The sequence below is a fragment of the Durio zibethinus genome, chromosome 23 (genome assembly GCF_047325235.1).
Source record: "Durio zibethinus cultivar Kanyao isolate XHJ-2024 chromosome 23, ASM4732523v1, whole genome shotgun sequence".
NCBI classification, from domain to species: Eukaryota; Viridiplantae; Streptophyta; class Magnoliopsida; order Malvales; family Malvaceae; genus Durio; species Durio zibethinus.
Genome location: NC_143184.1, coordinates 12,870,319 through 12,896,171, shown reverse-complemented (window position 1 = coordinate 12,896,171; position 25,853 = coordinate 12,870,319). Strand labels below are relative to the sequence as shown.

General features: G+C 31.2%; 1 protein-coding gene and 1 pseudogene across 1 annotated transcript; one reads left to right on the top strand and one right to left on the bottom strand.

The window, feature by feature from the left end:
- Positions 1-264: 264 nt before the first annotated feature.
- Positions 265-1,609, bottom strand: LOC111313206 (uncharacterized). Its single transcript, XM_022913882.2, has one exon. The coding sequence runs from the start codon at positions 1,297-1,299 to the stop codon at positions 760-762; it is 540 nt and encodes a 179-aa protein (XP_022769617.2). The 5' UTR covers positions 1,300-1,609; the 3' UTR covers positions 265-759.
- A 5,861-nt stretch (positions 1,610-7,470) lies between these two features.
- Positions 7,471-9,097, top strand: LOC111313603 (loganic acid O-methyltransferase-like; annotated as a pseudogene).
- The last annotated feature ends 16,756 nt before the right edge of the window (positions 9,098-25,853 follow it).

Sequence of the window (25,853 nt, the reverse complement as noted above, 5' to 3'; positions counted from 1 at the left end):
AAAAGAGAAAAAGGTGTTTGTGCAATTTCAATCAAGTGATTTCATTGATGTTAATCTGTAATTTGATTGAATTGAAATTTTATTAATATGTTTACGACTCATTGTTAAAATGACTATCATAAAACAAAATTTACTTATATTATTTTATGATAGTCATTTTAATTTAATTTATGATAATTTTGATACGTAATTTTTATTCTGAGTTATTTTCTTCTATCACAATGAAGTTAAATCAAAATAATTTAAGAAAAAAAATCATTACAATTTATAATCCAAAATTCAATCTCACGGTAGAAACTTTTTTCCTATTTAATTTATATCAACAGTATAAAACAATCATGCAATACATACATCTTTTTCCCACATATTCTTATAGCTTTTCATATGGTGGATGCTCACTGCTCAGCACATGACTTCCACATACATAGAAGAGAGATAATTATAATCAACTTCAAAACTCAAATGAATTGAAACTATATATATATATATATATATATACATACATATATATACAAATATACATACATACATACATATATATATATAATTTCAACATGACTCTTTTTTCTTTCTGCTATTCAAAAACATATTTTCTTCAAAATCTTGACATAAAAAATCTTCGATTTTCTGTTCAGATCCCAAAACAAATTCCCCCACAAAACTTACAACTTGCAAATAATAGCACAACTTGAAACTTCATGGCCGGTTTTCTCCACAAAAATCTATCATTTCTTTGTATTTTTCTCTGTTAGAATCACATCATCTGGCATAAACAGGCTCCTCAGCTATGGTTTCAAGCAATGGTTTCTTAGACCTTGACATAGATAATCTATGCATGAACTCTGGAGTTGAAAACTCTTCAATATCATCCAAGTTAAGTTTCGGCATTGCCGTTTTCTCCTCTCTTTCTGATGAAACATCCCGCAAATCAGCCTCTTCAGCAGCTTCTGGCAAGATCCTTACCTTTCCACCAAAACCCTTTCTAGCAGCCGAATTTGCAGCAATAAACAAGGCTCCCATGTCAGCTGCAGTGACCGTAGAGTGCACTCTCTTCATTGGAAACATGATGTAAACGTTGGCGAACTCTAAATCTTCATCTGCGTTGAGAGGAGAAAACCCGCGGCCGAGCTTGAGGGATTGAGAGTTTACCAGGAAGAAGTTTGGTGTTTCAAGCATTAACTCAGCGGCTTTGATGGGTTCATTGAATCGCCTGATTTCACCGCTTGGGAGAATCACTGTCGTTGATTTTGATGATTTCCCTAATGGGGTTGACAAAGTACAAGAAACGTAGTTCCCCATATTGATTCTAAAGGCTATTCCTCTTTGTCTCGTATTGCTCCAATTTTATCCGATGTTCCTGCTATTTTTGTTAGAGAAAAAGAAGAGAAATTAAAAGAAATGGGATTTTTGATGAAAGATTGGAAGGAAAGGGGATGAGCTTTCAAGAGAATCTCTTCGGGATTAGAGAAAAGGGCTCTGTCTACTTTGGTAGGTGATGGGGATGGAATTTGTTGAGAGCAGTTGATACATTTATAAAGGTAAAATGGAAAAGGTCATAAATATTAAAAGCTGAAATTGGATTGGAAGATTCTTCGGAGAATGAGGAGCACTTGTTTGTGCGAGGGGGAAATGGTTTACAATTAGATATTGAGTGGCAAAGTTCCGCGTCAAGGAAAAGGGGCAGAAGCTACAAATTTCAAGCTGTTGGAATTATTCTATAGTTTTATTCTTTTAATGTGAACTCAAATCTTCTCTGTTAAAATGCGCGTGGACCCCTTTGCCTTTGTTCTTGTTGTTGGAAATTTTCAGATTTCTTGAGAGATTGAAGTTATGACTTTTGACATGACCTTTTTTTTAAAGGATAAATAAAATATAATTTCATTATTGCAAAAAAGTACAAAGATAATAACGAGAGGAAAAGTCGTCCTTTACAATACAAAGCAAATCTGGTGGAGGTCAAGTCGATCAATTAATGACAAAGGTTGGTTCTCACGGAGGGCAAGTTCATGAAATCTTTCCATAAGTATATATGGTTTTTTCCATTTATTTTGAGTTTTTTTTTTGCAATTATTAAAGATTTTCTCAAATGGATATATCACAAATTTGTTGCACCTAAAATTATATATTCATGAATTGGGCAAATCTAGTAGCATTGTTATCTTAAAAATTGAGTCATGATTTGAGTGTGAATTGATTTATCCATTCATGTTATGTTTATTATTACGAGATTAAAAATATTTCTATATTAATATTTTAATAATTTTTAATATATTTATAATTAAAAATAAATAAATATATACTATTTATTAATATATATAAAATTTCCGAGCCAAATCAAAATTTGAACATAAATTTTTAAGTCCAAATTCGTGCAACTTATGAACACCTTTATTTGCACATTTTCTTACCTCTATCCTCAAAAGTAATCAAATATTAAGTTACATATTAAAAGCTGAAGAAGTTGCATCATCAATTAATTCAATATTATAGACTTGAAATGAACTTCTTGGCAACTCGATCAATACCCCCCTAAAGAACGAATTAAAATACGAACAATTTTTTTCCTCTAAAAAAATGGAAAAAGATGGTTTATCTATAAGTTTGGATTAATTGACTTAAATTCAAAGATAAGGGATCATTCACACCATAACTTACTCATGCAAGCAATGGATAAGCATGTGAAGCTTAGTATTGACTTGTAATGAATAGTCAACGACTGGGCATGACATTATTTAAGTAGTTTAGTGAATTTTGTTTTGGTATAGAAGGATGCCGGTGGCGGTGTCGGTTGCCTATTGTTCACGTTCAAATCATTCAATCGCAGCTCATCATATTCATATGCGTATCACCTCTGCATCACGGGATTTTTGATACCTCATTTTCAAGTAACTTCCTTATTCATTTCCCTTTATTATTAACTTTTATTTGTTTGGACCTTACATTATTATATAATACTGATTAAATTTTTTTAATTAGTGATATAATAATTAATAGTTTTACATTCAATCGTTCTTTAAATTTATTAAAGTGATATTATTTCACATATTTTGAAATTTAAATTTCTTATAATTTTATATTTAAGTTTGACTTCTCCATTTGTGTCCCATTTGTTTTAAATATGATGTTTATCATAATATTAGATGCTTAAATTCTGTTTTATTATTCTTGCTTTATATCCCTTTTGATATTATCACGTGTAGTTACACCTACATGAGATGATAGCTTGTTAAAATAAAATTATCTCACATTTATTATATCTTAAAGTTTATGTGATTTTACATTTAAATTAAATCTCCTCAGTTTGATTAATTAAGTTGGATGCTTAAGAAAGCTTACTATATATATTAATTGTTGTATCCTTAATTATAACAATTTTGAGAGTTTAAATCAATTCATCTTATGATAAACATTTCTTTAAAGAATATGATCTTAAAATACTTGACGATGAAGTTTTTAATCAAGTGATATGAAAAATATTCACATTCACTTTATCTGTGAGGTGAGTTCTAATATTATAGCAATCATTCATAGAGGAGAAATGGCTTACAAATTACAAGATAAAGATAGAAAAATGATAGGCTAGAAAAAGATAAAGAATAGCTTTTTTTTTTTTTTTATTCAAATGAGGGCAAATGCCCATACAAAGGAAAAGGACATGGCGGGATTAGAACCCACCCACGTGTCTTTCTTAAAGCTTCTTAACTATTAAACCAAGAGGCGAAAGACGAGATGAAGAATAGCTTAGCATTTTAAAAAAAGCCCAAATGCCTAATTTAAAATTTAATATTTGATTATTTTTTAATTAAAATTATCATCTTTAAATTGATTCTTTCAAAAATTAAAAAATTTTTGAATGTGCCCAAAACAAAACTTTTGAATGATAGTGATTTATACGTGTCGTTAGGTCCAATATCTATTATATCGAGCAATTAACTTCTGCTTTTTAACCATGTACTAAATCTACAAAAAAGAAGAAAAAAAATCTTAATTTATATAATTCCTTCATGTTAACTAGGAAAGTTTCGAACAACTCGAGTTTTTAAGTGTTTTAAAATAGAAAAAACACTGGTTCCAAAAATTCAAACAAAAATCAAACCATAATCGCCTACAAGTGACTAACACAAGCAGGATTACTATAATTCAATTAATGCTAAAACCTTAGCTTGAGCCTTTTAACACTATCAAATAAATAAATAAATAAATAAAAGCACACAAAAGAACTCTTTAGTTATTATTGAGAGTCGAGAATTCAAACCTAAGAAAGTGGTGATGATTTCATACCCAAACTTCACATATTGCTTCCACCTGCCTTACATCTACGTAAATAGCTGAATAACAAAAATGAAATAAAACGCTAAGAAATTCAGGAGCCCTAGTAGTGAGAATGACCTTGGTAGTCAGGGAGAGCCCCAACAGGGTAGAGTGCTTTAAAAATAAACTTAAGGGATTCAAGAGTTGATGACCGATCCAGATTTTATATCGATCTTGGTGGCCTTGAAATTTGAATCACAGCAGTTGGAAGGAATAATGAGGAGTGTCCAATAATGAGTAGTTAAGTCAACTCGGTCTTGAGTCGATGGTGGCCATGTTTCTAGGACTTTTGACCTGGAACTTGCATTTAACCAAGTTCGTCGGATTCGTCTTCTGAAACTGAAATTGAGATGCTGTTGGTAGTGAAGAATAAAGATGACATTATCGAGGAACATGGATTAGAAAAAATATAGAGAATTGAATTGAAAGAATGGAAAATAATGTTTATGGTCAATGTTCGAAATTGAGATTTTAAGTATAAGGTTTTCGCTTTGAAATTTCATGATGTTAAAGTCTGGAATAATAAGATTCTTAGAACTGGAAAAGCAACACTGACGCCTGTGATGGCAAGCGGCGAAGCGACAAACTTAGAGAGAGAAGTGAGGTTAGGGTGAGAGTCGGCTATGAGATTGGAAGAGGAAAGAAGAGAGTTAGGATTAGAGTTTTTTACCTCTTATCACCAATATTTTAAGATATCACACGATTATCCCACGCGTATTATTCATTTTCGGAAGCGTAATTAAGTTTAAGTATCAGAATCTGTCCATTACATGTAAAAAATAAAATTGTCATAAATTTTATTTATTTAAATGTGATGAGTTATTTATGTAAATTTATTTTTTTAAAATTATCTTAAACTTATTTAAATATTCTTAAAAAGATTATGTTTTAATCTATATCAATAGAATTAATAAAGTTAACAAAAATATTTTTTATTTAGATATTCAATCACTTATGTGAATTTATTTTTTAAAAATTATTTTAAATTTGATTTAAAGTCTTTAAAAAAATAGGTTTTAGCGTATATAATAGAATTAAGTTTCGAAATTAGTCATATGCAAAAAAAATTTTTAACACTCCTATGATACCCCCAAATTAATATCAAATTAATTTATATTATCTTATCTAAGTTTTAATAAAAATTAAATTAGTTTTTATTAATTTTGATATTTAAATGTTGAAATTTTTTTTAAAGTTTCACAAAATTTTTTTTTTGTAATTTTAAGAGTATTTAAAAAAAATTACTTACTTAAATAAGTTTTGTTGTCGAATTTATTAAATATCTTATGACAAAAACAAATTATTTATAACTCATTTTATTCTTTACAAATTAATTTTAAAATAAATGTACAAAATAATTATACAAACATATTAATATTTACAATTTCTAAATTCACAACATCAAAATATATATCTTTTAAACTTTTTTCATTATCATTTTTTAGAAATTGAATCCTATATTCTAGACTAACAAAATAATTAAAAAATAGAATAAATAAAAAATAAAAAATAAAAAGCCATTAAAAATAAAAAACAAATTAAAATTAAAATTAAAATTAAAATTAAAAACCTGGTCAACAAAAGTAAAAAAAAAGTGGGTCGGGTCTTTCTCGGGCACCCGCGATATTAAAGTGGGTCAAGCTTGAAATTTGTTTTTGTCATACTCAAACGGCACAGTTTTGATTTTAACATAAAAACAAAAAATTTTCAATTTTCGTCATTTTCTTTTCATTCCTTCCCTCCTTAGCTTTCGAACTCTCCTTCTATCTAGAGTTTCTTCCCCAATCCCAGCAAATGAAAAATACAAAAACCACCCAATACCTCCGCCTGCTCCTTCCCTTGCTCCGTGTGGTACCGTTCCTCTGTTTCCCTTTTCTGCCCGAAGCCTCAGCCACCTCTCCTTAGTTTAGCCGGAAACGGACCTTAAAATCGAAAGTTTCAGCATCTATTCACTTTACCACAAAGGCGCTGTTGGGAACGACTCTAGAAACCTTCAAAAAATTTCCTTCACCGATCGAGGCCCCGAATTGAAACCTTAACACTGCCTTTTTTCTTTTCTGTTTACTTTTCTTGCTTGCGATTTATGCGTCTGCTTTGAAGCTTGCTGAGTTGTTTGATTGGCTGTGGATTCTGTTTCTGAATTTGCACTATAATTGCTTGATAGATGTTTCTGCCGTGTAATGATAAGAAAACATGTATTCTAACAACAACTTTCAACGATAGGCTGTTTCTTGGATTGCCAAGAAATCAGACCCTTGCCAAAAAAAAAAAAAAACAATACAATAACCGAAGTGGAACGCCTATCATCAGGCCAGCCAGCCCAATCTGCTAGGCCTGCAAATGATGTTGGGAGGCTTTATGGAAGTGCAGTCGATGACTTGCAGTGTGTTTCAAGTAGTGTAAAATGCGTTTGACTGCACTTCAATGTTCATTAGTTGGTTGGTGCATAAACTGGGAAACTTCATGAATAGCAAAATACATTTCTAGTTGTATGATAGTAAAATATTGGAAAGCTCCCGCAGGACTTACATATAGAGCAGGATCAAAGAAAGAAATGCTTGATTACTTTGACAAAGAAACTCGTGTTGCAGCAGGTATTGACGAACAAAACCGATTCCCTTATGAGAATTACATTCTGTGAAAATTTGCGAAGGCAGTAGAAGGCTGGAAGTCGAATGTCCGGTAGAATTTTTACTTTCTGTTTGAGATTTTGCCTAAGGTAGTCGAATGCCTTGAGAAGGTTGTTGATTTCCGGGAGTCGAATGCCAAAAATGAAAAAATTTTGTCCATTGGACATATTGTTTCATTCTGAAGTGATGATTCTTCATTCAGAAGGTGTCGATTCATGGATGTGTGAATCGTGGAGACTTGTTAATGCTTCAATTAACATTCATTTAATACAACTTTACATTAAAATCTCTTACAAAATCATATTGCTTTCCTTCGCTCTTTTTTCTGATTCTGGTTCATGTAAGTTCAGGAACTTAAAGTGCAATTCAGTTCTTCTTTAATTTTAGACGTTGTATCTTGAGACATTGCAGTTCACTCTTTTTTTCCACAAACTGTATGGTCTTTCTCTTTCTTAAATCTGATTAACGTCTGTTGTCAAATACAGTAGGCAAGCATTTGAGTAAAGTCCAAAATCTTTGCATTATTTTTTTGTTACTACAATTGACATTATCTTAATTAAACAAAAACTGAGACATTACCTTGTGGAGTAACTTTTTTTTTTTTTCACTGTCCGCTATATTTTACACTAAAAATTCATTTGAACTATGAAGTCTAACTTGTACAATCTCAAGTTCTGAAACTTCCGAGGTTATTCCTTCAATATTTAAACTCTTGCAAAGTAGTAAATTTATACTCAATCAGCAAGCGAGCAAGTAAGCAATCAGACATGGCCTCTACATCAACTGTATCATATCCAATGAAAGGAGGAGATGGCCTGTGTAGTTACACCCAAAATTCCCTGTTTCAGATACAGCTTTTTACTTTTCTGTTTTTTTAAGTGTAATTTCAAGTAAGATCATTTCAAAATACGAATAGAATGATAATGAAATTGCCTGACTAATTAACTCCAATAAAGACGTTTTGTTTTTCTATTTTTGGCAGAGAAGGAGTTGAGAATGCCTTGCTTTTAATCAGTGAGGGAATTACTGGGAAGCTTGATTTAGAGCAAACGTCTCCTTGAAAAGTTTTCACCATTGCCGATTTGGGATGTGCACTTGGGCCTAATTCAGTCATCGCAATGCAGAACATTATAGAATCTGTAAAACTCAAGTACCAATCTTTTGACAAAAATAATATTCAAGATCATCTTGAATTTCGGGTGCTTTTCAATGACCTTGCCTCAAATGATTTCAACACCCTCTTCAAATCTTTTCCACCAGACAGGCAGTACTTTGCAGCTGGTGTACTAGGTCGTTTCCCGGGACGCTTGTTTGCGAAGGCTTCTCCTCATTTTGTTCACTCATCTTATGCACTTCATTGGCTCCCCAACACTCCAAAGGAATTGATGGGAACTCTCCTGCATTCAATAAAGGGAGGATTTATTACAATAACTCCGCGAAAGAAGTTGGCGAGGCATACTCAGCTAAATTTGCCAAGGATATGGAGGCATACTCAGCTGGTTGTAGGTGGACTCGTGGCTCTTGTTCTAGTATGTCTGCCTGATGATATTCCTCCTTCACAGTGTACTGCTTCTAGAATTACTGATGTTTTGGAAGCTGCCTTGTTGGATATGGTCAAAGAGGTATTTTCTGATCAAGTTTTTATAATTAAGCACAAAAACCCTGATATATAGAACTCTGGCATAGAGGCATGTGCCTACAAATCATGAAGGAACTATTAGTTTTTTTTTTTTTTTTTAATCTGGAACTAAATGTTCAAAGTCGTTTATAATTGCATGACATGTTTATAATTTCATCCAGTTTTGTTTTGAACTTGATGCTAAATGTTATAGGGATTAGGCAGTGAAGATAAAGTGGATTGCTTCAACTTGCCAAGGTACAATCCAACTCCACGGGAATTAGAAGACTTAATCAAGAAAAATGCTTGTTTCAGCATTGAAAGAATGGAGCAAATATTTCCATCCAATGCTAAACTTGAAATGGCTTCTGATAACATGGTGGTGATCTCACATTTAAGAGCTATTTGGGAAGAATCTTAAAACAGCACTTTGGAGCAGAAATCATCGATGAGCTGTTTGATCGGTTTTTGAGAAAACTGGTGGAGTCTTCCCCTTTTCAAAGAGATTAAAACATGAGCTTATGGTGGAATTGTTTGTTCTTCTCAGGCGAAAATTTTCTTGACCATTTAATCAGTTTAGGATTATGGCATGCTTGAACTTTGATTGGAAAAATGGAGGAAAAAAAAATGGAAAAATGACTCTTATTATGTAAATGTAAACATCTAAGCAACTCTATTAGCATCAAGGAACATTGAAGAAATGATTAGATGAAAAATTGTACATCTGATGATTCGTGTATTTATATTATGTAAAATATTAAAATTTATATATTTATATTATATTTTACACAAAAATTATATATTATAATTCGTGTCAATATAAAAAAATAAAAAATATATTTTTTATTTTATTAAATTCATATATAATTATTATTAAAATTTTAAATTATATTATTTTTATATTTATTTTTTATATTATATTTATATTATATTATTGTGTCGTTTTTTAAATTGCATGACTAGAGAATTGGGAGTTTAGTCATATTGCCAGGGTCCAATCAACAGCGGATTTTGCTACAATTGGAGCACTTCCTACGAATTTCTTTTTTTCGTTAATCATTGTATTTCTGTTTGTTTGCATTGTACTGCTTTTAGCAGTTTGTGACTTTTGTAGCATGTTTTATCCTATTGGAAAAATGGGAACGGTGCCTTTAGAAAGGAACCATTAGATTTATCAAAAAAAGAAAAATTATTGGAGGCATTTGGTGGTTAAAAGGGTAGAGTGTTTTTTTTCTCATTAAAAATCCTCAGCAAATAGTAAGGGATAATTTAGACATTTGTGTTAATTTGACATGAACATTTAGTGTAACGTTAGTTTGGTCACGTCATTATTGTCTCCCAATGATCTCTTATTTCTTATCTATAAATACAAACATCCAGACATCACTAAGGCAAGTCCTATCTAGTCTCAAACCTTTATATTACTCTCTTTTCTACCTTTTTTTTTTTTCTAATGTCTATCAGAGTGCAAATGCAAGGAATACTCCTTACTTTTGCATCTAATCGCTCTCTTCAGTCTCTTGTTCTTGCAAGAATACCCCTATGTCGGAGCTCGACACTAACATTTTAGTGTGCCAGATAGGGACTTTTCCCACTCACTAGCCGAGCACGAAACAATGCCACCTAGGAAGAAAGCTTTGGAGGAAGGAGAGACAACCATCCCAGCTAGGATGGAAACACAAAATAGCCAACACTCAGACCAGCTTACCCCACCACAAGTCGATCCGACCATAGAACAATTTTAGGCTTTGATCAAGCAAATATAGGCTCTTAAATAGATGCTATAAACTATAACCTCACCATAAGTTTCGAAAGTGCTTGACTTAGTCACCTTTGGTCAAGGTGCCACAATAAGATAGCTAAGTTATTTAAAGATTGAAGCCTTTTCAGCTTCTAGAGAATAAGAGCACAACACCCCAGTTCACCACTACCCTAATCACAACTCGACATAGCCATGACCTATAAATCCAAACAGACAAATCCCGAACCCCAATCAAACAAGGACCTGGAAGTTTAGATGTAGGCTATAGAGAAAAAGCAAAAAATAAAGGCAGTGACATTCAAGGATGAGCTCAAATTCTTGGAGACCTTGCCTTTTGCCAAGGAGATTGACAAAGCCATGCCTCTTAAGGGATTCAAAATATCAACCTTAGAAACTTATGATGGTACTTCTAACCCCTTTGATAATCTGGAACTCCATCAGACTAATATGATGATATAAGGCGTGGATGAAGCTTTGATGTGTAAGGGCCTCGCTACCACTTTTATGGGTGTAGCTCGATCCCAGTATAGCAGCAAATTGAGGTCGATCACAACATTTAAAGAGCTCCACTACTCATTTTTGTCTTGATTAGTAACTAATCGAAGAACGAAGAAGAGAACCCTGAGCTTAATGTCGATCCATTAGGGTCGTAATGAATCCTTAAAAAGCTACACCATGCGTTTTAGCTCAAAAGCTCTATAGGTAAAAGATCTAGAGCGAATGGCCATTATAACCACCCTAACAAGTGGACTCAATGATAGAGAGTACCATCTGAAGCTGACCTTGTAATTAGAGCCATCAAAGCTCTAGCTGACGTCTTATTTGTAGCTGAAAAATACATAAATATCAAAGCAATAATTAGAAATAACCGATGTAAGAGAAGCTTATCTCTCATCATCGTTCATAAAAAATACAAGGATTTTTACGATCTTCCTTTAAGAGGAAAATGACATAGGGCTAGAAACCTTAGTGAAGAATAGAACTACACATTATTGAATACCTTTTGAATAATGATTCTGATGCAAATTGAAAGAAATCCTAAGCTCAAATGGTCGAAGCCATTAAAACAGAACACAATGAGGGATCTAACTAAAAGATATGTTTTTCATAGGGACACAAGGCATAATATTGAAGACTGCATCAATATAAAAAATGAGATCAAAGTTTTGTAGGAGAGGTCAATTGGGGAAGTTTGTAGAGTAGTTAATACAAAGTTAACCTAGAACAGAATACAGACAAGATAGAAGAAAGCCCACTCAGGGCAAAGAAGGTAGTCTAGAAAAAAATAAAAGAAAGGAAGTTTAAGGAGATGAGACGAGATGAGAAGAAAGTTAAACTGATAACAACAAGCCGATCACTGAAGTGATTAATAGGATTATAAGAGGCAATTCACCTTGGCTAAAAAAAATTCAATCTAGGCATGATCATAGCCATGGGTACCTCAATAAAAAAAGAAAAAGATTGAAAAAGTGAACCGATCTTGTTTAGTCTAAAAGATTTGAAAAGAATCCAGCACCCACTTGATGATGTTATAGTAATCACAGCTACAATGTATAATTATATGGTCAAGAGAATCCTGTTTGATAATGAGAGTTTGATTGACGTCATGTACTATGGTACTGTGAAAAATATAAGAATCAATAAAGACCAGTTGTAATCGATCATTATGACCTTAGTGGAATTTGGGAATGAGTATGTACCAGTAAAAAGAACCATTAAGCTATTGATTTCTTTAAGGATATAACCAAGCATTGTTACCTTGATTATAGAATTTATGGTTTTAAATGTCTCGTTTGCCTACAATATGATATTGGGTTGACCTAGCCAGTTTGTTATGTGACTTATAGGCTCAGCTTTTCATTTTAAGGTAAAATTTTTAACACCCTAGGGTGTTGAAGAGGTTAAGGGAACCAGTCCACAACATAATAGTATTATGTCACAATAATGAAAATGAGGACTAGGAAACAGATTGGCAGTTTGATTGAGACTGAGAATGCCGAAGAAGGGCAAACAATAAAAACTAAAAAGAAGCAAAAAACTATGAATAAAAACAAACAATATAAGATTGATTTGATGGAAGTATGCTCTTAAGCCATTCTGAGCTCTTAAGTTCAAATGAAAAGACATCTTTTATTCCATTTTTAAATTTTTGAAGTAATTCTAAAATGATCGAGCTTTTAAGTTGGTGCAAACAATTACATGTCATTTGGATCAAGCTAATATGCTTGCTTAAATATAGTTTGAAATAAAAAATACATATCAATTCAACCGTATATTTTAGCAAGTTACCAATAACTTTTTAATCATCGCGTCGAGATCTATCTTTATAGGAAATGGTCTCGACCTAACCAAACAAAAAGAGATAATTGATCAAAGATTGAACTTAGATGAAAATCGATTTGAATTTACAGAGGATCTCATAGTATACCATTTTAGGATAACATCCCTAAAAAACATATACAGATCAGAACTAAACTTTAGTACAAGAATTAGTTAATTAAACTTTTAGGAAATAATGTTGACCTATTTGTTTGGATACCATTCAATATGCCTGCAATTGATACCAAGGTAATGGTCTATTGGTTGCACACTAACTTTGATGTAGAACCAGTTTGCCATAAGAAAAAAACCTTTACCTCAGAAAGATAAAGGACTATCGATGAGGAGGTCAATATATTATTACAAGTAGGCTTAGTCAGAGAAGTTTATTACCCTAAATGGATAGCCAATATGGTCCTGGTTAAAAAAACACAGTGAAAAATGGAGTATGTGTTGACTTTACCTTTCTAAACAAAACATGCCTAAAAAATAGTTTTTCCCTCCATAACATAGATTGATTAGTGGATGACAGTGCCGAGCATGGTTTTTTAGTTTTATGGATGCTTACTCTGGTTGCAACCAAATCAAAATACTAAAAGACTATGGGGGAAAATAGCTTTTATTATCGAAAAAAGCCTTTACTGTTACAAGGTGATGCCTTTTGAATTAAAAAATGTAAGGGCAATCTATTAGAGGTTGGTTAACAATGTCTTTAAATATCAGATAGATCATAACATGAAAGTATATGTAGATGACAAGATAGATAAAAGCAAAAGTTTGGTTAAGCACTTAGAAGACCTCGAAAAAACTTTTAACATTTTGAAAAAGTATAATATAAGGCTTAACCTGAGCAAATATGCTTTCGGAGCCACATAAAAAATGTTTCTCGGTTACATGATAAGTAAGAGTGGGATAAAGACAAACCTATAAAAGGTTCAAGCAATCTTAAACATGAAAGCATCAACCTAAGTAAAAGAGGTATAAAGACTAATTGGAAGAATAGCCACCTTATACAGATTCATGTCCAGATTGGTAGAATGATATTTGTTATTCTTTAAAATTTTTAAAAACATTTTTTACCTTAGGTGGACCTTTCAATGTCAGAAGCTTTTAAGGAATATAAAAAGTTCTTATCTTCTCCATATATCCTATCCACGTTGAGGTCTAACAGAATCTTGTACTTATACATAGCTGTCACAAATCAGGCCATCAACTAGATCTTGGTTCGACAAGACAAGAGAAAGCAAACGTCGATTTATATTGTGAGTAAAGTGTTGATGGGGCCAAAAATAAACTATAGTGGTATAGAAAAATTAGCTTATATGGTTGTTACTAAGCCAAAATGCTCAAACCATATTTCTAAGCTCATGTGATCTATGTTTTGATTGATCAACCACTAAGGTAGGTCTTATAGTAGTTAAAATTGTTAGAAAGATTAATCAAGTAGGCAATAAAGCTTAGTGAATTTGAGCTATATATACTACCTAGATTGCCCTAAAATCTTAGGCGTTAGTCGACTTCATTGTAAAGTTTACCTCAGCTCGTCTTAAAAGACAACTTGAGGAAGATAGAAAACTCCAAATAAGAAAAAAGGGAAGTTTTTTGTAGATGAATCGACCATGAACTATAGTGGAGGACTTAATCATATTTTGATCAGTCTAGAAAGATTGCAATATCAATATGCCTTGAGGTTAGATTCAAGGCATCTAACAATGAAATAAAATATGAGGCATTGATAGTTGGCTTAAGATTGATAGTTAAGCTGAATGTTCAATGTAAAATCATGTATAGTGACTCTTAATTAGTGGTTAGTTGGACAAAAAATGAGTTTAGAGCAAAAAAAAAAGGTACTTGAAAGTATTTGGATAAAAACATTGGCCTTAATGGCTAATTTTAAGAAGGTCAAGGTAAAAAAAATATCGAGGTCTGAAAACTTACTGGTAGATTCCCTATCTAAGTTAGCTTTAAGAGTAATAACAGAGAGTTTAGATCAAGTCTTGGTGGAAGAATTGGTACAGCAAAGCATCGAGGAAAAGTTCGTAGGACAAATCATAGAAAAAAAACTTGGATGACCTTGATCATGACATACTTGACCATAGGAACTTTACCTAAAGATAAAATCCTGGCTAAAACATTAATGAGGAAGGCTTATTGGGACATGATGATTAATGAGACATTATACAGAAGATTTTTTAGCTTACTTTATCTAAGATGTGTTGATGAGAAAGAAAAAGACTATGTCTTATGAGAAATTCATGAAGGAATATGTGAAAATCATCTCAGACCTCGACCATTAACCCATAAAATTTTCAGGTAGGGTTATTATTGGTGTACCATTAGAAGGGATATAACTAAATTGGTCACAAGATGCCATAAATGTTAGAGGTTTACTCACATGCAATATTTCTACTAATTGAGCTTATTCTTATCATTAACTTATGGCTTTTTAAGTAGTGAAAAATGAATGTCCTTGGACCATTCACCCTAGCCATGGCTCAAAAGTTTATTTTACTAGCAGTAGACTACTTTATGAAATGGCTTGAAGCTAAAGCCTTAGCCACTATGACAAAGGCCCAAGTTAAAAAATTTGTATAGAAGAACATAGTTTATAGATTTGGTCTACTCAATCTATAATAATAGATAATGACAAACAATTTAAAAGCTCAAGGTTCAAGGAATGATGTTAAAATCTTTACATTGACTTGAGATTCACGTTGGTTGCCCATCTTCAATTCAATAGATAGGTCGAAACGACGAATAAGATAATATTAGAAGCCCTTAAAAAAGGATTTGACAAAACAAAAGAAAAAGGGTCGATGAACTACCAAGGGTACTATAAATCTTGAGGAAGACCACTAAAGTACTAATAGGTGAAACCCCATTTGACTTTGCACTTGGAACAGAGGTCGTGATACTTGTCGAGATTAACTTTTTGAGCTTAAGTGTCGAATTAGGGTTAAAAAAAGAAAATGAAAAGGCTTTAAAGGCTGACCTAGACTTTATTAAAGAATAGAGAGATGTAGCCCTAACACAGATAACAGCTTATCAATAAAGGGTATTTAGCTATTATAACAAAAGGGTTTGATGTAAGAACATAGGGAAAGGCAACATGGTGTTCAAAAAAGTTAAAGCTTCAAGAGTATATGATCGAAGTGGCAAATTGGCCTTAACCTAACAAGGGCCATATATCATCAAGAAGGTTACCCATAATGCGATTTACAAGCTACAAGATATGAATGATAATATTATCTCAAGGACATAAAATATGAATAACTTAAAAATTTATTACCAATAGTTCAGACTAAACTAAGCTCGTACTTGTAATCCAAAAATTGATAAAGTCAAAACAAATTATGTTCATCTGATAGTGCTTATGTTTACTCTAGGCTCACACCATAATCAACTTAACATAATTCGACTGAGACTTTGATGGATTTTCAAGTTAATTTAATTTGAGATATTCTTGAGTAACTAGGTAAATCCATGAAACTCATCTTACGATGATTGATCGAGCTTAAACTTGATTAAATAAAGGAAAAAAAAATAAAACCAAATCTAACTAAAACTTAAACAAAATATATTTGATTTTCTATTTTATGATATAGTCGATACAAAATGTTATTAACACATGATTCCTATTTGAGATCACAACAAAAATCGACCTCGTGCATCAGCATTTTTAAATAAAAAATTTACAAAAACTTACAAAGAAGTTTAAAAAAAAAACTATGTCAGCAACATTAAAAAAAAACTATGTCAGCAACATTAACAGCAGCAACAGTAGAGGCACCCTCATTAGTAAGAGTAGCAATAATAAACTTAGCTTGGGCTTTCCTAGCCTTGTCCACCTTAGAATTGGTCTCTAGAGCGGCCTTGAGCTCGACATCTAGTGCCCTATCTTTGTTTTCTTTTTATTTTTCCTTTTCAGGCTAATTCGAATAAGGCCTTGATATGATATTGTTGATAACAATATAAAAAAGATCAAGGTTAAGGTTGGTAAATTTGAATTGTACCTTATCTTTGGCCAGCTCAAGGGCACCGACCACATCTTCTCTGAAGAACTCCATTTGAAGCTAAAAAAATTCATTGGAGACTTTAATGTCTTCAATAGCTTTCTTTTTTAGTTTTTTTTTCTCTTTCTCCTTAGTGTTCAACTATGACCTCAACTTTCGTATCTTAGCTTGAGCATCATTAAGCTTCAACTCGACCTATTCTTTCATAAAATTAGTTAAGGCTTTCTCAATTAAGACGACCTTTAACTTGGTTGTTAGCTTATCATTTCTCTTCCCTTATTCAGCTTTTTTTTATAAGATGTATTAAAATGGGATCGGATGTTGCCCAAAGCATCTTAGCTCTTTTTATGATTTTTGCTTAGAATAGCCACATCTTTCTTGGCTTTAAATAGGTGAGTCATAAGAAGGTAGGTATGATGCAAGGCTTGGCTGGTATTGTCAAAGGGCTGAGGCAAGAACTTCTGTTGGATTGCATAAGACAAGCTTTGACTTGGTAAAAATGAAAATGAAAAATAATGAAAAAGTTGAGTTAGAGTTAAGCAATGTTCACCAAAGAAAGGGATTGTGATCTTGCATAACCTCCTCGTTATGTTAAGGTTCTCTATAGGATCATTAGTGGGAGAATACTCTAACCTTATGTAAATTTTCTTCTAACTGAGCCATAACACCCTTGCCTCATGATTCTTTAAGGTAGAAGAGGAGACCTCAACCCTTGAGATCTTGGCCAAAAGAAGTGTTGTAGAGAAAAGCTCTTGATGTGCTATAGACTTCATTTTTCAACTGACGAGGGAGTGTTAGGCTGAAGTGCTAATTAGTTTACCCACTATGGGTGATGATCTCATTCCCTCTAGAGATAGGCCCTTGAGTTAAATCTTCTTGTTCTAGGCCATTTTACGCCTTGGTTTATGCTAAAACAGAAAGAAGTTGAAATCTTTATTGACAAACATCTTTGTAAAACTAAGCTAATAGTTAGATAAAAACTAGGTTAAAATAAAATCCTATAAGGTTTTCTCACACCCACCCCAGTACTTTGTCTCATTTATTACTTCAAGGAAGGTCAACTTATAGGCATCAATGATGAGCTCCCTTTATGGGTGTATTCCATTATTTTATCTTGATCTAATAATCCAAGACAAATAGAGTTACTAGTGTATCTACAAAAATGTTGGGCCCATTTATTATCTCTCATACCTAAACCTTCGCTACAACCTCAACCTTGGTCTCACCATCCTTATTTATTTTTTAATTTTAAAAGTAAAAAAAAAAATAGCTTCTAATTTTTTATAGAGCTCAGGTAATCAGCAAATAATTTTTTATTGGGTCGAGTTATTATGTATATCACCTCCTATTGCTGATGTGCTTTTTAATGAAAAAAATTTCCTAAATAGAAAGAGATCGAGAAAAATGTCTAGGTGTTGGCAAAAAATGATAAAACTTACTATGTACCATATAGAGTTAGAAGTGAACTAAATGATAATCAAATGATAAGAATTAAAATTGAAATAAATAAAAAATTAAGTGAAAATCTTAGACTAGTCACAAATGAATCCCAATATACATAGAGCTAATGTGGCTTTAATTATCGGTGACCTAATTTGAGGAGTTTGGCATTAATATGCTATACCTCTCTCTAGAAAAAATGAAGGTTATCACCAAGGCACAGACATGATAAGCTAAACATATGTTAAGACAGTCTTTAGGATTAGCCCTACCTTTTAGTTTCTTTATCACATTCTTAGGGATCATACCGAGGTCATAAGGAGTATATACAAAAATCTTGACCAATTCATCTTACCCTATAGGATTCCTTTCCTTGTCATCATTTTCTCTAGCTTGGGTACTCCTTTCCTCTTGTTCCTTCTCAAAACCTTCCTTATCATTAGAATCTTCATCACTAAAAGACTTTGACTTCTGAGTAGGGGTAAGATTTCAAGATGAAATAATGGTTAAAAGCAATACGACCTTAGGGGAATAAGGATTAGATGGAGGCCTTTTGAAAGAAGATGTAATCTTAATGAGAGTTTACCAATAAGGAATGGAAGTGACAACGGAAACATCTATTAGTGAGAGAGAAAAAGTAAAAAAAACTTATGGGATTGGACCCCAGAAAGGGAAATAGCCAAAGATGATGGAAGGTCAACTATAGAAGATGGACAAACCTGAGAGATAGAAAAAAATATGGATTCTCTAACTTGAAATCTATCTAAACACATAGCTCTTCTGTGCTCAAGATCGATTTTTCTCTTGCCCGAGCATTGTCATCATTTCATTGTTGCCCTTCTTTCGACATCAGGTTGAACCAGTAACCATTCTCTGACAATCATGACTTTCGATAACTAGTGGAATTAGGTCATCATCATCCTGCCTACGCTGACCCCCTAGGTTTTACCCTGAAATTTTTGACTCCGTAAAACTAAAACTAGAAGACATAATAAAAAGTACATACTAAAGAAAGTGAAGATAACTAATGAAAAAAAGAACAACTTTAAGGCTAAAAAGTTTTTAAAGTTGGAAACTTTAGGTCAAATTAAGAGTATGAAAGTAAAAAGGTAGAAAATGAATGCCCCAATGGCCCTTTATATAATAGCACCTCATATCAGATGAATGACCCAAATTGTACCATGTGTCAAAGCATAGATGGAAATATGTCTTTTCGTCTTCTCATTTTAGATTTTTTTGCTTAAATTACCTCTCTCCTCATTTAATGCCATTAGATCGATTAGATCGAAAAGTTCCCTAGGTTAAACTGCTCAGGCTAGGCAAACTCCCTAACTTGAACCAACTTAGCGAACCGATGCTCGATTCGCCACAAGAATTCAAAATAAAAACTTGAATCCAAACTCTTGAAAAAATAAACGCAAGTCACACGTTGATTAAACGAACTCCCATCCTAATCATGGATCATCCTAAATAATCGACACCTTGGCAAACCTCAAGTCGGCTATGCACTCAACCCAAATGACACGTGTGAGATCAGACCCCCATCAGGTCAGACTATAACTTTGCTAATTGTCCTCCAATGTCGACCTCCACAACAACACTAGACATAAGGGATAAAATTTTAGGCCTTCCTCTTTCGTTTATCTGGCCTACATGTAATGTGTCGACCACAAATCCAATAGTCTGACTGGTGGGGAGACCAAATGTTAGGGGCATTTGATGGTCAAAAGGGTATAGTGATCTTTTTCTTCATTAGGATCCTTTAGTAGATAGCTAGGGATAATTTGGACATTTGTGTCATCTTGACATTAAACATTCAGTGCCACGTCAAATTGGCTACGTCGTTATTATCCTCCAATGGTTTTCTATCTCTTATCTATAAATACAATTGTCTAGGTATCTCTAAGGCAAGTCTCATATACTCCCAAACCTCTATATTACTCTCTTTCCGACCACTTTTATTTTGACTTGCACATCAAAATGCAAATGCAAGAAATACTCCCTACCTTTCTATTTAACTGCTTTCTTCCAGTCTCTTGTTCTTATTGTTCTTACAGGAATACCCTTACATCGGAGCTTGACACCAAGAAACCATTAGAATTCAACAAATAAATAATCTGAAAAATCTAAAAAAAAACACACACACACACGGTCTTGTTCCAAAGCATAACTTTCGGACTTTCACAATCATGTCATGCAATGGAAGGCCCATCATTGAACCTGCAAACCTGAGTGATTGATGCACGCTACCGGTCAACTAAGTAATTCGTTTGGATACAGCTTGGTCGTGATTAGGGACCAAATGGAGACTGTTTTTACTAACGTTTCAGAGTGGTTGCACCATATTTTTCAAGGGCTAAACTTAAAAAAGTATAATCTCTTTCTAACTGCTTTGGCTACGTGGAGAAGTGGAATGGTGAAAAACATGGTGAAACCAAAAAGAACTACATAACTGCACAATTTGTAGGAAATTACTTGAAGTATAGCCACGTGCAGGTGAAGCACATGCTGTCCGGACTCTAGATGAGTGAAGGTAAACTTAGATGGACCCCCACCACCCAAAGAAGTATTCAAAGTAAATTTTAATGAAGCAAACGGTAGAAACAATTTTAAGAGTTTATGTTAGACGCTAGACCAATTTTATGAGTTTTGCGTTTTTGTCTTCCTAAATCATGTTTAAAATTATTTTTTAATTAATTATTGATTTATCAAACTCTGACGATACTTGTAAGCTTTAACTTCAAGCTACCAGGATGGAAGAAGCAACATACTAAAAAATTACCCATCAAAACTCCTAAGACCATGACCAACTCAAGTAAAGAATTCCGAAGCCACCGGAATTATTGACTCTCGCTTTTAATCGCAAAACTTCTTCGTTCTTTTTTTATGTCAATATCGTTTGCCATTGATATTGACATCATACTCATTATGAATAATATGGATTGGCCACAAACATGAGCATGTTCAAAGGAACTAAAACAACAAGGAGCCGAAATTTAAAATCGTTGTAAACTTTGAAATTTTATATTCGAATTTTATCATGTGCCTTTAATTTAACGTTTGTATGTTGAATTTATTTGATTAATCATATATTAGTTTGAAAGTTGATTTGCTTGTTTGACTAATTTTATGATTATATATATATATGTGACGTAATATGTTCTTTATAATTTTAATTTCTACTTAGAACTTATAATTTGATAAAGAGAAAATCTTTGCAATGTTAATTAGGTCTCGTTACTAAAGCAGCTGACAAGTGGAAGCAGGTGGTTTGCTGAAGTAGTTGCCTGTGGATGAACCAATTAAGCATTTGATTGTCTGCCAATGGCTACACCTCATCTCCATTATATCGATTTTATTTTCTCGGCCTAGTTACACATGCGTAATGCTGAAAGCTGCTTTACTGTTCCTTTTTTATTTTTTTTCGTTAAAAATTATTATATATATACATTGACCTTAGAATTAATTTAATCTCCAGAAATGAACCTAAACACCTATTTTATTCGAGAAATCAAGTATTGTAATTTTTTTATCATTTTTATTAAGTTTTTTTTTTTAATTTTATTATTATTTTATCTTTTTATATATTTCCTTTATTCTTTAAACTTTTGTTAAATTTATCTTTGTATTTTTTTCACAAAATTCAGGCTTATCAGATGACTTTGTGCATTTTTGCACCAAATTCAAACATGCCAGATGGCTTTGTGCATATTTTGAACCGGATTCAAACTTGCCAGTTTATGATCTGACTTTACAAATTGAGATTTCAAAGTCAACATCCTATTTTTCTTCCACTATCCATCCAAATCCGAGATTGGTTTTTTTAAAAAAATTAGTTATAAATACAGAATCAATTTACAGATTAAAAGGGGGAAATGAGGCCAGAAACTATTTTGAAAAATTAACATTGCCTCTGTGTTGACTCCCTTGTCACAAAAAAAAAAAAAAAAAAACCACAATAATAAAACCGCACAAACCCATTAAAAAAAAGTAAAAAAAAAAATCAAACAACCAGCAAAAGCCAAAAAAAAAAAATGTTTTCAATCGAAAATAAAGACCTTAAATTAGGAAGCTTAGGGTTTTTTTTTTCTGGACAAACCATTTTAAAAAAAGAGTGGAGGAGGATAAAGGAATCATTTTAAAAAATTTTGAGATTTTTTTAAATTTTTTTTGGAACCGTCGGATTCTGGAAAACTTGAACTTTTAGGTGGTCATATGAATTTCTTGGTGCCCAGATCTGGGTTTTAGCCAAATTTTGGATTTTATTTGCATTTCTTGGTGACCATTGAATATCCGACTGCCAGTTTATAGAAAACCCGCTCGAATCTTTGTTTAGTTGAATTTTTCGACCAGAGAGATAAAGAGAGAGAATCTGAGAGAGGAGAGAGAGAGAAAAAAGAGAAACAGTAAAAGTCAGATTTGGCTCCTAGCCCAGCAAAATGACGCAGTTTCTGATAGGGGAGATCCGTGTGTTTATGCGAAATCTAATCCAGAATCTGTCTTGAGCAGCTTGGGCGAAGCTGAGCTGACCCGTTCCTTTTCAGAAGTCGATTCTGAGCCGGATGAGTCGCTGTTGATTATTTTGATCAAGGGTGTTTTCCGTATTTTTTAAATATATTTTTTTAATTTATTTTTTAGCTAAATTTTTAAAAATATTTTAATATTTTTTACTTATTTTTTTTGAGATTTTTTATTGTAAATTTGTGTGAACTTTGATAAGAAAAATAAAATAAATGAGAAAATATTTAGGAAAATAAAATGTCTTGGTAAATATTTATTGTAATAAAAATAAATAAATAATGGAATAAGAATAAAATAACAAGTGGTAATTTTATCAAAAGATTTTCTTAAAAAAATTTTACCAAAAATGTTGGGAATATTTTTGAGAATCTTTCTAATAAAATAAATAAAATGATAAAATAATAATAAAATCACAAATAGTGATTTTATTGAAAATATTCATATAAAGAAATTTTTTAAAATATTCTAAAAATGTTAGAAATGTTTTAAAAATTTTTAAACATAAAAAAGAACAATAATATTCACTTTGATTAAATAGCAAGAATTCAATAAATATATAAAGGAAAATATAACAATGAAAATCGAAATCACAAGTGGTGATTTCTAAGAAATGAATTGTTTAAAATTTTACCAAAAGTGTTGGTAAAGTTTTTTTAAAAACTTTTTTTAATAAAAAATAATAATAACAAAACATAAAAAATTTTTAATTGTCAAAGAAAGTAAAAGTTCTTATGACAAGATAAAGATGAAGTTATAAGTGGTGATTTTATCTAAATTTTCTAGATGAGATTTTTTTCTAGATAGTCCAAAAGTATTAAAAATATTTTGAGAATTTAATCAACAAAATTTTTACCTACTTAAATAATAATAAATAATAAATAAAAATAGATTAAAATTCTCATTAACTAAGAGGAAGTTACAAATGGTGATTTTCCTCCGGATTCTATGATCACACCAAAAGTATTGGTATAAAAGAATTATGATTTTCTTTGCTTCAAAAAATATTAAAATAATTTTTGAATATTCATAAGGTAGGAGATTTCTTAAGTTATATTGAAAATATCGAGAATGGCTTAGAAAATTTCCAATAATAAAATAAAAAATAAAAATAAAAAAATGATAAGTTAATAAGTAAAAGACTATTTGAATAAGATAAATTTAAGATCATATAAAATTAATTGGTATCATCTTCAGATACATGCTATAGGGGTACTATAATATTCTCTACATATAACTGTATTCTCGAGTCCAACCTCAAATTCGTAAACCAAACAATAAAATTGATGGTCAATCGTACCTCAACAAAAAAAATTAGTAACGACTTCTTATTTTAACCGTCTAACGATCGACTCCTCAAACTGATACGTTATAACAATAAATTTAAATTAATTGATCATCAAGTTTTATCTAATATTTAATTATTTTTTAATTGAAAGCTATTATATATAATATATAGTTACAATAGATTTTTCGGTACATGTTAAGTGTTGAGTTAAAGAAAAAGATAATTCTCTTATCATGCATTATCTCATAAATCTAACACTTTCGGTCTTAGAATTTGAATACGAAATTTTAAATTAAAATTTCAAATTTTAATCTTTTAATTTTTTAATATAATTTTTAATTTAAAATTAATTGACAATAAATGAGATAATAGGTAAAAAGAGGAGGCATAAACATAAGCATATCATCTAATAAACTTAAAAGAGATAAAAAGTAGGAGTACGAGGCAAGAACAACATAACAAACTTATGCTCTGTATTATATTGAACATTCATTCCAAAACCAATTGATAATAGATAGAAGGGTCTTTATATAAATATATAAAAACCAAAACTTTTGATAAAAAGGGAAAAAATTCAATGTGAATGGTTTTTTTTTACACATAAATTGACTAATTTGATGTCATGAATCGTAAAACTTATATAAATATATAAAAGTTAAAACTTTTGACAAAAAAAAATTCAATGTGGATGGTTTTTGTTTTTTGACATATTATTGCCTAATTTGATGCCATGTGTCTATTAACTAATCCAAAATTAATTATTAGTTTTAAAATACTTAATTGATAACAAAATCAATTAAATTTGTTTGTAAAATTGACTAGCAAAATTTTTGGAATGAGATTATTACTATATTACTAAGAATTAGATTTTATTTAAATTCGTATAATTTTCATGGTCTAATTTCAAGCTTGAATATCTTTTATTATTGGCAACATTAATTAAAAATACATGATAGTTTAATTATAAAATTCAAATTCAAAACATAAAGGAGTAAATAACTCAAAAATTAATGCAAATCATATAGATTTGATTTTATAAATATTACTATTTAAATTTCATTTATGTCACAAATTTAAAAAAGACTTTAAATAGTATTTGTCAGTTGCCTTATATATATACAAATATTTATAAATCAATTTGTAATCAAAATTTATGTTCTTATTATTATTTATTTTAAATCATTTTCAATTAAATTAAAATTTTAATTTTTAAGATCCAACTTCAATATAAATAAGAATAGCTTTTTTGTGTTAGAATATTGTTTGGAGATCTGTTTCAATGCTTTTATTTTATTTTCCTTCTTTCTTATTTTTTTATTTGTTCCATTTGTTTGTTTCTTTTTTCCATTTATTTTTAATATTTAAAATTTTTTTATGAATTAGTTTTTAATTTTTACATATAAATGTTATATATGTGTTACGCTATGTTTGGATGAATATTAATAAAAGAAAGGAAGTGAAAGGAAAGGAAAAGAAAAGAATGGAAAAAAAAGTTTTTTCAAGTAAAGGAAATGATACATGTAACCCTTGTGTGAATAATTAAAATTAATAAAGAAAAGGAAAGGAAATGAATTCTAACAATCATTGTTTGGATAAAGAGTGAAAAAAAATGATTCATTATAATAATTTTTTTCAATTATAACATTTCATTGCTTGTGATTTTGGAGCACTCTTAGATCATGATATATTTGTTATCTTGTCTGACCTCACAATTATTATTGTATCAATGTTTTTTAATCAAATGGAACCGAAAGATATTCTATAAATATGCATTGATAGATTTTGAGCTAGTTAGTCATTCATAAATCAAAAAAATATATCTATTCATATTCAACTATTCATCAAAATCAAATTATCAAAAAATTATAAAAAATTTTTATATTGAAAGAGATATGTGTAACTTACTTGAAAAAAGAGATGGCTTTGAAAAAATTATAGGATAATTGTGATCTGC

Excerpts from the sequence above, each read along its gene's own strand:
- LOC111313206 (XM_022913882.2), bottom strand. The coding sequence starts at position 1,299 with ATGGGGAACTACGTTTCTTGTACTTTGTCAACCCCATTAGGGAAATCA.